This window comes from Elephas maximus, chromosome 26 (assembly GCF_024166365.1).
Source record: "Elephas maximus indicus isolate mEleMax1 chromosome 26, mEleMax1 primary haplotype, whole genome shotgun sequence".
Taxonomy (NCBI): Eukaryota; Metazoa; Chordata; class Mammalia; order Proboscidea; family Elephantidae; genus Elephas; species Elephas maximus.
The window spans coordinates 26,021,791-26,035,279 of NC_064844.1; the positions used below are offsets into that span (position 1 = coordinate 26,021,791).

General features: G+C 37.7%; 1 protein-coding gene across 1 annotated transcript in view; it reads right to left on the reverse strand.

Moving 5' to 3' along the window:
- The window catches only part of RMDN2 (regulator of microtubule dynamics 2), a 117,722-nt gene that overhangs the window by 21,346 nt on the left and 82,887 nt on the right, over window positions 1-13,489 (reverse strand). The window contains exons 6-7 of the mRNA XM_049870451.1: window positions 12,365-12,440; window positions 11,318-11,395 (exon numbers count right to left, since the gene is read on the reverse strand). Coding sequence (XP_049726408.1) covers window positions 11,318-11,395; window positions 12,365-12,440 — 154 coding nt within the window. The remainder of the gene's footprint in view (window positions 1-11,317; window positions 11,396-12,364; window positions 12,441-13,489) is intronic.

The following is a 13,489-nucleotide window of genomic DNA, read 5'->3' on the forward strand; positions in this document are numbered from 1 at the left end:
GGCATCAGCCCCAGCTACTCTGTCCCTCAAAGTGTTTGGATGTGTTTAGGAAACTTCTTAGTTTTTGCTTTGGTCCAGTTGTGCTGACTTCTCCTGTATTGTGTGTTGTCCTTCCCTTCAACCGAAGATGATCCTTGTCTACTATCTAGCTAGTGAATTCCCTTGCCCCCGCAACCTTGTAGCAATCAAAGAATGCTTTCTTCTGTGTTTAAACCTTTTCTTTTCATTGTTCTTTAGATGGTTTACAGAACAAACTAGTTTCTCATTAAACAGTTAGTACAAAGCATATTGCTTTATGACATTGGTTAACAACCCTAGGACAGGTCAATATTCTCCCGTCTCAACCTTGGGTTCCCTATTACCAGCTTTCCTGTCCCCTCCTACCTTCTAGTCCTTGCCCCTAGGCTAGTGTGCCCCTTTAGTCTCATTTTGTTTGATGGGCCTGTCTAATCTTTGGCTGAAGGGTGAACCTCGGGAGTGACTTCATTACTGAGCTAAAAGGGTGTCCCAGGGCCATACTCTTGGTCTGTCAGGCCAGTAAGTCTGGTCTTTTTTTGTGAGTTAGAATTTTGTTCTACATTTTTCTCCAACTCTGTCCGGGACCCTATATTGTGATCCCTGTCAGGTCAGCCCGTGGTGGTAGCTGGGCGCCATCTAGCTGTACTAGACTCAATCTGGTGGAGGCCATGGTAGATGTGGTCCATTAGTCCTTTGGACTAATTTTTCATTTATATCTTTAGTTTTCTTCATTCTCCCTTCCTCTCAAAGGGGTGAGACCAATGGAGTATCTTAGATGGTCTCTCACAGGCTTTTAAGACCCCAGATGCTACTCAACAGAGTGGAATGTAGAACACATTCTTTATCAACTATGATATACTAATTGAGTTAGATATTTCCTGAGGCCATGGTCCCCACAGCCCTCACCCAGCAATTCGGTCCCTCATAAAGTTTGGAAGTGTCTATAGAGCTTCCATGACCTTGCCCTGTACAAGCTGTGCTGGCTTTCCCAGTATTGTGTACTGTCTTACCCTTCACCACTTATCTATTGTCTATTTAGTGTTTTTACATCCCTATCCGTCCTCTTCCTCATAACCATCAAAGATTGTTTCTTTTTGTGTGTAAACCTTTTCATGAGTTTTTACAGCAGTGGTCTCATATAATATTTGTCCTTTTGGGACTGACTAATTTCCCTCAGCATAATGCCCTCCACATTCATCCATGTTGTGTGATGTTTTGCAGATTCATCATTGTTCTTTATTATTGTGTACTATTCCATTGTGTGTGTGTACCATAATTTGCTCATCCATTTGTCTGCAGATTGGCACCTAGGTTGTTTCCATCTTTGCTATTGTAAACAGTGCTGCAATGAACATGGGTGTATGCATATCTATTCATGTGACAGCTCTTATTTCTCTAGGATACATTCCAAGAAGTGAGATTCCTGGATTGTATGGTACTTCTCTTTCTAGCTTTTTAAGGAAGCAACACATCGTTTTCCAAAGTGGCTGTACTATTTTACATTTCCACCAGCAGTGCATAAGTGTTCCAGTCCCTCCACAACCTCTCCAACATTTATTATTTTGTGTTTTTTGGATTACTGCCACCCTTGTTGGGGTAAGATGGTATCTCATTGTAGTTTTTATTTGTGTTTCTCTGATGGCTAATGATGGCAAGCATTTCCTCATGTACCTGTTAGCTGCCTGAATGTCTTCTTTGGTGAAATGTGTGTTCATATCCTTTGACCATTTTTTAATTGGGTTATTTGTCTTTTTGTTGTTGAGGTATTGCAGTATCTTGGAGATTTTAAAGATCTGACCCTTATTGGATATGTCATAGCCAAAAACTTTTTCCCAGTCTGTAGGTTCTCTTTTACTCTTTTGGTGAAGTCTTTCGATGAGCGTAAGTGTTTGATGTTTAGGAGCTCCCAGTTATCTAGTTTCTCTTCTGGTGTTTGTGCATTGTTATGCTTTGTATTTTGTTTGTGCCATGTATTAGGGCTCCTAGTGTTGTCCCTATTTTTTCTTCCATGATCTGTATTGTTTTAGATTTTATATTTAGGTCTTTGATCCATTTTGAGTTAGTTTTTGTACATAGCGTGAGGTATTAGTCTTGTTTCATTTTTTTGCAGATGGATATCTAGTTATGCCAGCATCATTTGTTAAAGAGACTGTGTTTTCCACATTTAATGAACTTGGGCCTTTGTCAAATATCAACTGCACATAGGAGGATGAATTTATGTCTGGGTTCTTAATTCTGTTCCATTGGCCCATGTATCTGTTGTTGTACCCGTACCAGGCTGTTTTGACTACCATGGTGGTATAATAGGTTCTAAAATCAGGTCATGTGAGGCCTCCCAGTTTGTTCTGCTTCTTCAGTAATGCTTTACTTATCCCAGGCCTCTTCATTTTCCACAAGAAGTTGGTGATTTGTTTCTCCATCTTGTTAAAAAATGCCGTTAGAATTTGGATTGGGGTTGCATTGTACCTGTAGATCACTTTGGGTAGAATTGACATTTTCACAATTTTGAGTCTTCCTATCCATGAGCAAGGTATGTTTTTCCACTTATGTAGGTCTCTTTTGGCTTCTCGCAGTCGTGTCTTGTAGTTTTCTTTGTATAGGTCTTTATGTCTCTGGTTAGATTTATTCCTAAGTACTTTATATTCTTGGGGGCTATTGTAAATGGTATTGATTTGGTGATTTCCTTTTTGAAGTTCTCTTTGTTGGTGCAGAGGGATCCAACTGATTTTTGTATGTGTATTACGCATCTTGATACTTTGCTGAAATCTTCTATTAGTTCCAGTAGTTTTCTTGTGGATTCTTTAAGGCATTCTGTGTATAAGATTATACCACCTGCAAATAGGGACACTTACTTCTTCCTTACCAATTTGGATGCCCTGTATTTCTTTTTCTTCCCTTATTGCTCTGGATAGGGCCTCCAGCACAATGTTGAATAAGAGTGGTGATAAAGGACACTCTTGTCTGGTTCCTGTTCTCAAGGGGAATGCTTTCAGACTCACTCCCTTTAGAATGATGTTGGCTGTTGGCTTTGTGTGAATGCCCTTCATTATGTTGAGGGATTTCCCTTCTATTCCTATTTTGCTAAGAGTTTTTATCAGGAATGGGTGTTGAACTTTGTCAAATGTCTTTTTTGTATCCACTGATAAGATCATGTGGTTGTCTTTTGTTTTATTTGTGTGATGGATTACATTGATTGTTTTTCTAATGTTGAACCATCCCTGCATACCTGGTATGAATCCCACTTTGTCATGATGAGTTATTTTTTTGATATGTTGTTGAGTTCTATTGGCTAAAATTTTGCTGAGGATTTTTGCTTCTATGTTCATAAGGGATACTGGTTTGTAATTTTTTTTGTGGTGTCTTTGCCTGGTTCTGGTATCAGGGTTATGTTGACTTCATAGAATGAATTTGGGAGTATTTCTTCCTTTTCTATGCTCTGAAATACCTTTAATAGTAGTAGTGCTAACACTTCTCTGAAAGTGTGGTAGACTTCTTCAGTGAAGCCCACTGGGAGAGGGCTTTTTTGTTGTTGTTAGTTTTTTTTTTTTTAATTACCTCTTCAATCCCTTGTTATGGGTTTATTTAGTTTTTCTACCTCGGTTTGTGTTAGGTAGATAAGTGTGTTTCTAGAAATTTGTCCATTTCCTCTAGGTTTTCAAATTTGTTGGAATACAATTTTTCATAGTATTCTTTTACGATCCTTTTTATCTCAGTTGGCTCTGCTGTGATATCACCGTCTCATTTCTTACTTCTGTTATTTGCTTCCGCTCTTGTTTTTCTTTTGTTAGTTTGGCCTATGGCTTATTGATTTTGTTGATCTTTTCAGAGAACGAGCTTTTTGTCTTGTTGACTCTTTCAACTGTTTTTCTATTCTCTATTTCATTTATTTCTGTGCTAATCTTTATTATTTCCTTTCTTCTAGTCTCTCAGGTTTTTTTTTTTTTTTTTCCTGCTCTCTGAGTTGTAGGGATAATGTTTTGATTTTGGCACTTTCTTTTTTAGATGTGTGCATTTATTGCTATATGTTGACCTCTGAGCACAGCTCTTCTGTGTCCCAAAGGTTCTGGTAAGATGTGTTTTCATTTTCATTTGATTCTGTGAATTTCTTTATTCTATCCTCGATTTCTTCTATACCCAGTAGTTTTTGAACAAAGCATTGTTGAGTTTTCATGTATTTGACTTTTTTTCCTTGCTATTTCTATTATTGACTTCTACTTTTGTGGCTTTATGGTCAGAAAAGATGCTTTGTGATATTTCAATATTTTGGATTCTGTTAAGGCTTGTTTTATGGCCTAATATGTGGTCTATGCTGGAGAATGTTCCATGTGCTTTGGAAAAGAGTATATACTTGGCTGCTATCAGGTGGAGAATTCTGTATATGTCTATGAGGTCAAGTTGACTGATTGTGGCCGAAAGGATGGGGCTGGGGGGCAGCGCAGGGTGGGGTGTGGAGACCTTCTTGGTGCTGCTTGAGGGTGTGGTGCATCGTGCACTGTGGAAATAGGCAGGAGTGAAGGGAAAGGATGTGATGTGCGGAGCTAAGTATATGAGGAAAAGAAGACAGATGAGAGAGAAACAAAAGGAAAAAAGAGCAAATATATTAAAGAAAAAAAGTAAATAAAATGGGGCACGGTAGCATTGGCCAGGAGGGGAGGGGCACACCCAGCAAGGCTGTGTGCTGGTGGCACTCTAGCCGATTGATGTGGCTCAGCCTGTTGATAAGGGATGTGGGTGACATATGGGGCTAGGTAGGTGGGAGAAAGGAAAGAAGGGACAGAAAAGAAATCAACAAAAACAAATAAAAATAAGTAAATATGTTGGTGGGGAGCTGGCCATTGGGGGTGGGATGGAATTGGGGTGGTTGTGAGCTGATGTCTCTCTCATCAGGTGGCATGGCACAGCCCACCAGGAAGGGGCAGAGGCAGTGCAGGGCCTAAGTGGGAGGGAGAAGGAAAAGGGAGAAGGGGAAAGGTAAAGAAAAATAAAAAATATGGCACTGAGGGAGCTGGCCTGTGCGGGCAGCACAGACCAAGGGGGCTATGTTCTAGAAACTCTCCAGCCAAGCAGTACAGCACAGCCTGCCAAGAAGTGGCGGGAGGGGATGGCACATGAGGGTAGGTTGTTGGAAAAAGGGAAAGGAATGGAGAAAGAGAAGAAACAACAACAACAAAAAAGAAAGAAAAACAAAAAATAAGTAAATAAAATGGTGCTGAGGTTGCTGGTCGGTGACAATGGCGCAGACCTGGGGAGGCCATGCCAATGACTCTCCAGCTGAGTGGTGCCCCTCAAGAAGAGATGTGGGCAGTGTACAAGGCTAGATGTGTGGGGGAAAGGAAAGGAAGAAGAAGAGAGAGAAAAGAAACAGAAAAAAAAAAAAAAGAACAAAGCAAACAAACCAAAAAATATGGTATTAAGCAAGCCAGTTGGTGGGGTTAGCACAGAACCTGAGGAAGCCCTGTACAGGTGGCCCCCCAGCTGTGTGGTGCAGCAAAGCCCAACAAGAAGGGGCAGGGATGGCACATGGGGCCAGGTAAGGAAAGGAAGGGAGAGAGACAGAAGCAACAAAAAAAGCCAACAACAACAAAGAAAGAAAATGGCACTGAAGGGGCTGTCTGGTGGAGCAGGGCAGACCTAGGCAGCAGTGAACTGGTGTCTCTCTGGCCCAGCAACCATTGCCCATTGGAAAGCAGTGGAGGCCAGGTAGAGGGAAGAAGGGTGGGGGGTGGGAAAGCATGTATCCCTGGTTACTGGCTGCTCTGTCTCCTGTTGGTAGCTCCTGAAGTTGCCTTCCTGTGCTCCCTGTCTGAGTTCTTTGGTGGCTGTAGTCCCAGATGGCGAATTGGTGCTGTGTTAGCTGGTAGGGGACCTCCACTCCATAGCTCTCCTGATTCTCTGTTCTCTGTCAGTTTCTTATTCCACTCAGTGCTTGATAGAGTTCTTTATTCCTTCATTGACACTCAGGGTTCCAGGACTGGTGTTTATATATGTTTTATTTAGTTTTGTGGGTCTTTGCTGCAGAGGGGTGGCATGGTGCTTCTGTCTATAGCACCATAGAGGTGTTTTTTTGCTTAACATTATGTTTTTAAGATTTCATTCAGGTTGATGACTGTAACTGAAGTTCAGTCATTTTAATAATAGAATTATTCCATCATTTAAACACGTATCCACATTTATTTTATTCACTCTTATCCCTGAATATTTGGTCTTTTCTACATCTTTGATCTTATGAACAAGGCTACTGTATGCATTCTTGTACATGCCTCCGGAACACATTGCTGAGAGTTTCTCTAGGGTAGTCACCAGTGTGGATCATAAGATGGGCAAATAATAAAATTGAAAAGCCAAGGTTGTTTGCCAATTTATGCTCTCACCAACAGTGTAAGAATTCCTGTTGCCCCATAGCCTTACAACACCTCATACTGCTATTTTAAATTTTTATCAGATGAGTAGGAATTAAATGGCATCTCCTTGTGGGTTTAATGATCATTTCCCATAATTTCTTATTTAAAGATTTATGTTTTTACACCGTTTTGTTTTTTTAATTTCTAAGTTAACTGCACTGTGATGAGAAAATATGCTCTGTACAATATAATTTTTTTTGGAATTTATTAAGACTTGCTTCTTGGTCTAATATATGGTCAATTTTAGTAAACATTCTGCATATGCTTGAAAATGTGCATTCTCCAATGACTAAGTACAAGTTTTATATAGGTTTATCAGATTAAGCTTATTAAATGTAAGGTTCCAATATTTTACATTCTTAATAATATTTCTTTTGTCTGCTTGTTCTATTAATTAAAAAAAGAGGTGGGTAAAAATCTACTACTGTGAGGTGGATCTGCACAATTTATCTTTATAATTAGGTCAATTTTTATTTTATATTTTTGAGACTTTTAATAGGAACATACTAGTATAGAAATGTTAGACCTTCCTCTTTAGAGATGCTTTAGACTTAAAATCTACTTTTTCTAATATTCATGTATGTATACCAACTTTATTTGGGCTACTATTTGCCCTTGTGGTGCAGTTATTAACAGTTCAGTTGCTAACCAAAAGGTCAGCAGTTTGAATCTACCATTACCCTATGGGAAAATTCTACTCTGTCCTACAGGGTCACTATGCGTTGGAATCGACTCCATGGCAACAGGTTTTGTTTTCTTTCCCTAATACATTTTTTTCCATATACTTACTTTCTGTTTCTTAGTCCTTATGATATTTTTAAAACCAGCTTTATTGAAGTATAAAAATATAGTATATATAAAATGTGGCTGTAACAATGGGCTCAAACATAGCAACAATTGTGAGGATGGTGCAGGGCCAGGCAGTGTTTCTTTCTGTTGTACATAGGGTCACTATGAGTCAGAACTGACTTGATGGCACCTAGCAACAACAACAATATAGATAAAATAAAATTTCATCCATTTTAGGTGTACAGTTCAATGAGTTCTGATAAATACATATACCCCTGTAATCACCACAATCAACATATAGTACATTTCCATCACTCCTCAAAATTCTCTCATGCCCCTCTGCAGTTAATGCCTTCACACCAGGCAATACTGACCTGTCGTTATAGTTTGCCTTTTCCAGAATTTCATCACTGGAATTATGTGAAGCTTTTTAGCATAATGCTTTGGAGAGTCATCCAGGTTGCACTGCTATGCGTGTTATACTGCTAAAGCCGCTCTGAACATCCATGTACTAGTCTTTGTGTGACGTTATTTATTTTAATTTTTCTTCAGTGACTAGTAACGGCTGTGCCATTTTGCAATTCAATCAGTATGCGTGAGCGTTCCAATTGCTCCACATCCTTGTCAACACTTCATATTGTCAATGTTTTTAAATTTTAGCCCTTGTGGTAAGCATGTCTGCCACCTGTCTGTCAGTTTGCTGTACTCTGGTGCCTTGTAGATTGCTGTGATGCTGGAAGCTATGCAACCAGTGTCTGAAATACTAGCAGGCTCACCCATGGTGGACAGGTTTCAGTGGAACTTCTAGATTAAGACAGACTAGGACGAAAGGCCTGGTGATGTACTTCCAAAAATTAGCCAATGAAAACTTTATGAATCACAACAAAACATTGTTCAACTAACTTACTTGCTTTGGGCATGTTAATCAGGATGGATCAATTTAGTGAAACAGAGGGCCAGTGAAGGCGTGGGAGATTCTTGGTGAGATGGTTTTGATAACAATAACCACATGATGGACTGGAACATGCTGCCGACTGTGAGAATAACACAGGACCAGGGAACATTTCATTCTGTTTCTCCTAAGGTTGCCCTGAATCAGAGTTGACTTGACAACAGCTAACAACAAAACCGTGCGTGTGCAGCGGTCTCTCACTGTGGTATTAATTTACATTTTTCTAATGACTAATGATGCTGAATATCCATGTGCTTACACGTCACTCATAAATCTTCTTTTGTGAAGTGATTTAATTGAACATACTGAAATTTGATCTGGAAAACAATAAACGTATGCAGAAACACTTCTACTTTACTCCAGTATTGGGCCAAATGCTGTAACTAGTATCTCTAACATTATAAAAACTGCCTGACATCTTGGAGTAAGAGAAAAACTCTGTCAAATCCTTTTCAACCTCTAGCTTTGTCACCTTGCCTCGCCATAAACTAACAGTATATTTTCAGAAAGCAGCTTTGAATTTTGGATTGTACTCTAGGAAAAAGTTTAACTTCTCATGAAGAACTTTACTTTCTGAACCAAATTACCAAAATTTCTACAGAACTTTCTAGAGGTGTATTCAAAAGACCATCCAGTAGCACATTTTTATAAAAACAAACATAATATTTTTTCCAGGCCTTTGAACATTTTTCCTCTATTATGAGAGTTTTACATAGATTTTATACTCAAGTAGACAACTTTAATAACCCATATTTATATTGTTTTAAAGTAAGCATTTGGCAAACTTAAGCCTTCAATACTCTTCATTCAAGTAACCATGTTTTTAACACGCTCTTTAAAAAAGATGCCAGTGCTTATAACGTAGAGTAAAACAAAAAGCCTGGATTTCTATATGGCTGAAAAAGTTACTTTATATGACTGGTAAAAGAAATACGAAAATTAACTTCTGGAGGAGCCAAAATTAGAGAATACATTTAAACATCTTCAGGATAAGCAATTTGGCCATGTATTAAGGTGATTATCCTTGTCCAGTTACATACTTATATAACTCCCCAAACCAAAGCAAACTCACTGCCGTTGAGTTGATTTCGACACAGCAACCCTAGAGAATTTAAAATTGCCAAAGTAGTGTGGAACAATGTACTTGTTTTATTTAGTATGTTGATATTCAAAACATTATTAATTAGACATTATTGCTTTTTAAGTCAAATTTGGATTACATTTATGAACACATATCACTTCCCTGGTTGTCATTCTTTCTTGCATCTTATTCTTTCCTTTGGGATCATCTTCTTCCCTGAACTGCCTCCCCTTTGGAAGTTCCTTTACTAAGAGTCTGGGGTGGTAAATTCTGTTTTCTCTTTATCTTGCTCTCATTCTTAAGAGATAGTTTCATTGGATATAAAATTCTATATTGACAACTACTTTTTCTCAGCACTTAAAAAAAATTATTTCTCAAGACTTCCATTGATGCTGTGAAGAAGTCAGCTGGCAGTCTAATTTTTGTTATGGTGTAATTTTTTTCTGTGGTTGCTTTTAATGTTTTTGTCTTTGTGTTTCGCATTTTCACTTCGATGCATCTGGATGTGGACTTGCAACACACCCTACTGGTCCTAGCAACCCTGACCAGACATTTTGGTTCACATGACTACTATAAGCCACACTTGGGATCAGTTTTACTTAGCACAGGTGCAGGGAAACAAGTCCCACTGGATGGAAGCAGTAGCGATCCTGGCTCAGAAGCTCTATGTCCCAAATAGGAAACAATATCTCTCGCAACAGCCCAATGAGCATAGGTTCAAAATCCCTGCAAGGGCCATGGCCAACTACAAAAGTCATCACAACGAGGATCCCAAAGCTGTTGTTTCTCATCAAGTATTCAAACTTCATTCACAGCCTTCCAGTCTAGGAATTGTTTTACCATAAGCAATGTTGCTTAGTAACACATTCTATCTTTCTTAGGCTTCCAGGGGAAGGGAGTTGGAAGGCCAAATTTGTCTGCAGAGAGCCGGAGAGAGGCTTTTGTTAACTCTTTACTCATAGGACTTAGTAATTATCCTGCCTGGGATTCAATGAGCTCCCGAACGGGAAGATTTGTATCTTTCAACGATTTTATAAAGTTCTCAGCCATTATTTTTGAATGTTGCTTCTTCTCTGTTCCCTATTACCTCCTCTGTTGTTATCAGTTGCTGTCAAGTCGATTCCAACTTAGAAACAGCATTTCCCTCTCATGGCAATTTTTCACGCATCTCTTTATATTTTCACATTTTGTTAAACAAATAATGTCATTTCAGGCACTGGGTCTTAGGCTGACCAGCTACCTTTATTTTAGCTATTTCTATACATCTCATATCCCCTTCTAAATGAAGTTCCTTGAAGGCAAGAACAGTGTTTTATTCATCTTCTGACCAGTTAATTAGCACATAGTTTATGCTCAATGAACTGCTGAATGAAGAAGGTCCTCCTACAGAACTGGGGAGTAGAACACCTCTACGGGTGCGTGTGTGCAAAGGGTGGAGCCCCACCTGAGAGAGAGAGCCACAAGGGAGACAAAGTGACTGCTGCAAGGGGATAGAAAGGCAGGAAAGGAGAAACACGTATACATATGTAAAGTAGCAAATAGTACATTATATGTAATACATAAAATATGTGATAAATGTATGCCAAACCAAAAAACCAAACCTGTTGCCATCGAGTCGATTCCAACTCATGGCAATTCTATAGGACAGAGTAGAGCTATCCCATAGGGTTTCCAAGGAGCAGCTGAACTGCTGACCTTCTGGTTAGTGCCTGAGTTCTTAACCACTGCATCACCAGGGCTCCAATATAAATGTATATAAATTATAAATTTATAAACATAAAATATGAGTTTGTAAATTGTAACACATAAATTATAACAAAACATAAATTATTAATTTATTTTAAATCAGAAAAGATATAAATTATAAATTCATATAAGAGTATATGAATACAGATATATTGATTTTACAGTTTTCCCACAGTATACATGGGGTTGCCATGAGTCAGAATCAACTTGATGGCAACTGGTTGGTTTGGATACACTGGGTAAAAGAATAAAAAATGAATGCCTCTTAAAATGTATCATATAATCATAGTACATTCAAGTAAGATTTATAGATAAAGGTGTTCAACTTACAGTATAACAGTATCTTCCCTTGAGGTAATACAAAAAGGGTTCTTCAGGTAAAAATTGGATTGCTTTATCTAGATGTTCCTGAAAGAAACGTCCAAAGGAAACGTCATCTCCCAAGTTTCAGATATTGCTGAATGGAACTGTACCAAAGTCTAGTAAACTCTAAGGTGGCTTTCCAATGTTGTCTCCTTCCCCCCAAATAATCCATATCAGTTATAAAATTAATTCTTATCGATCATTCAAATATCAAAAATGACTGCTCACAACCAGAGCCACAGCTTTGTCTATGATTTAATAAGGCTACATATGATTTAAAGCCAAAATGTCACTATAAAAATAAAAAACATCCAAGTCAAAATGTGTGCCTACCTATGACTAGCCTAGCTAACACACAGTCATTCAGAAGTGAGCTTACAGATATCAAGTGACACGCAGTAGAGTGTGAGAGAGGAAGGAGTAACAGACGGCAGAGGAATCCAACCCCCTGGCATTGTCAAAATGCCTATAGGAAGCTGGAAAACAAGAAAGAACTGTTTGCCCATCCTGTAGTTATTGCCCCTGAGGGGTTATTTATTGAGCTGTTATAACCAGAGGCAAATTATAAAAAAAAAAAAAAAAATTTTTTTTTTAATGTATGTGGATTACTTATTTGGTTCATCTACCACAGTAAATTTAAAGCCTTAGATTGGATCCTGCTTCCCTGCACCAAGTAATATGCAGAGAATGTTAACTAATTACTCTCTATCATGCTTATGACTTATGAGTTCGGTGAGCTGATGACCAGAAGACTGAAGTTGTAATTCTCTCTCTTTGAAAAAGATGATACTCATCTACTATGTGACTTCTTTCAGGATCTAAAATAAAATAATCTTTAATCACCCAAATAGTTTGATTCTTTCTGTTGTGGCACTATTTAAAGACTGCGTTTTATTTTCTCACTGTATAAAAAAAAAAGATGAATCCCTAAAGCGGAATTTGTTGAATAATTAGATTAATATCTGTTAATGGAATATATAGCTATAATAAACCATTTTTAATATCAAAAAATACCTTGAAGCGATGCCCATAGTTGATTTTGTTTTGTAAGCCCTCAAACTCAGATACATAGCCACACAAAACTGCAAACCTAAAAAAGATAAAAACAGTGGATGGTATAAGCTTTCAATCAAGTACTACCAAATGATACATTAAAAAAAAAAATCTCTACTCATACATCAATATTTAGCAAAAGTATCATATAGAATCAAATGTCCTAAAAACAGTCAATAGTTGACATTAACATGAGGCCAGTTTCTTCATCTATAACTGGGAATACTAATACCACCTATTTCATATGTATGTTAAAAAAAAAAAATGTTATGACGGTAAAATGAGCTAAAATATGCAACGTGCTTAGAACAGTGCCTGACACAGAGTTTCAGTAAAGGTTAGCAGTCACTAGCAACATCAGCATCAACGTCAAAGTCACAAAGAAACGCTCAGGAAAAGTATTGTTACATAAATATTTAATTGGAAAACATACTGTGTCAACAGATTTAGAAATTTAAAAACATTATTAAAAGTTTCTTAATCTTTTAAAATGTTTTCCCTCTTTAATAAAAATAAAAATTTCATGCCTTACTTTAAAGTCATTTGGAAATAAAAATATCACGACTAAATGCAAATAAAGTCAAAGATAATTTTAGAATATGCTTTTTCCAAAAACTCACCATCTTCCTCCACCTTTCCTAGAAAAGGGTAAATAGGATTATTTACCCTTTTCCTTTGGGAACACAAATTTACATAAATAACAAATATTGCAGTAATTGTTCAGTAATTTGCTTATTTACTCTAAAAATTAGGAATCTGTTTCTTTTCACATGGAGCACGTTTCTGTGCAAAAGTCTGCAAAGTATTTCGGAGCATTTATTGCCTGAGGCGAAATTTCCATTTACCTAAATATTTCAAGTATAGGTGTTAATTTTCACTTGCATTGTCAAATAACTGACATGAAAATACAATTTTGGATGTTATTTATCTCAATCATTTCTGTGAATAAGCATAACTTCCAAGTACAAAAATGAAGTGAACGATTTCCTTAATTTAGAAGAGTAAGACTGACTGTTCCTTGACACACAAGATCACAAAGTTCACACAACCTCTGCACAGCCAATAAAATGGCCACTTTCCAGGTAT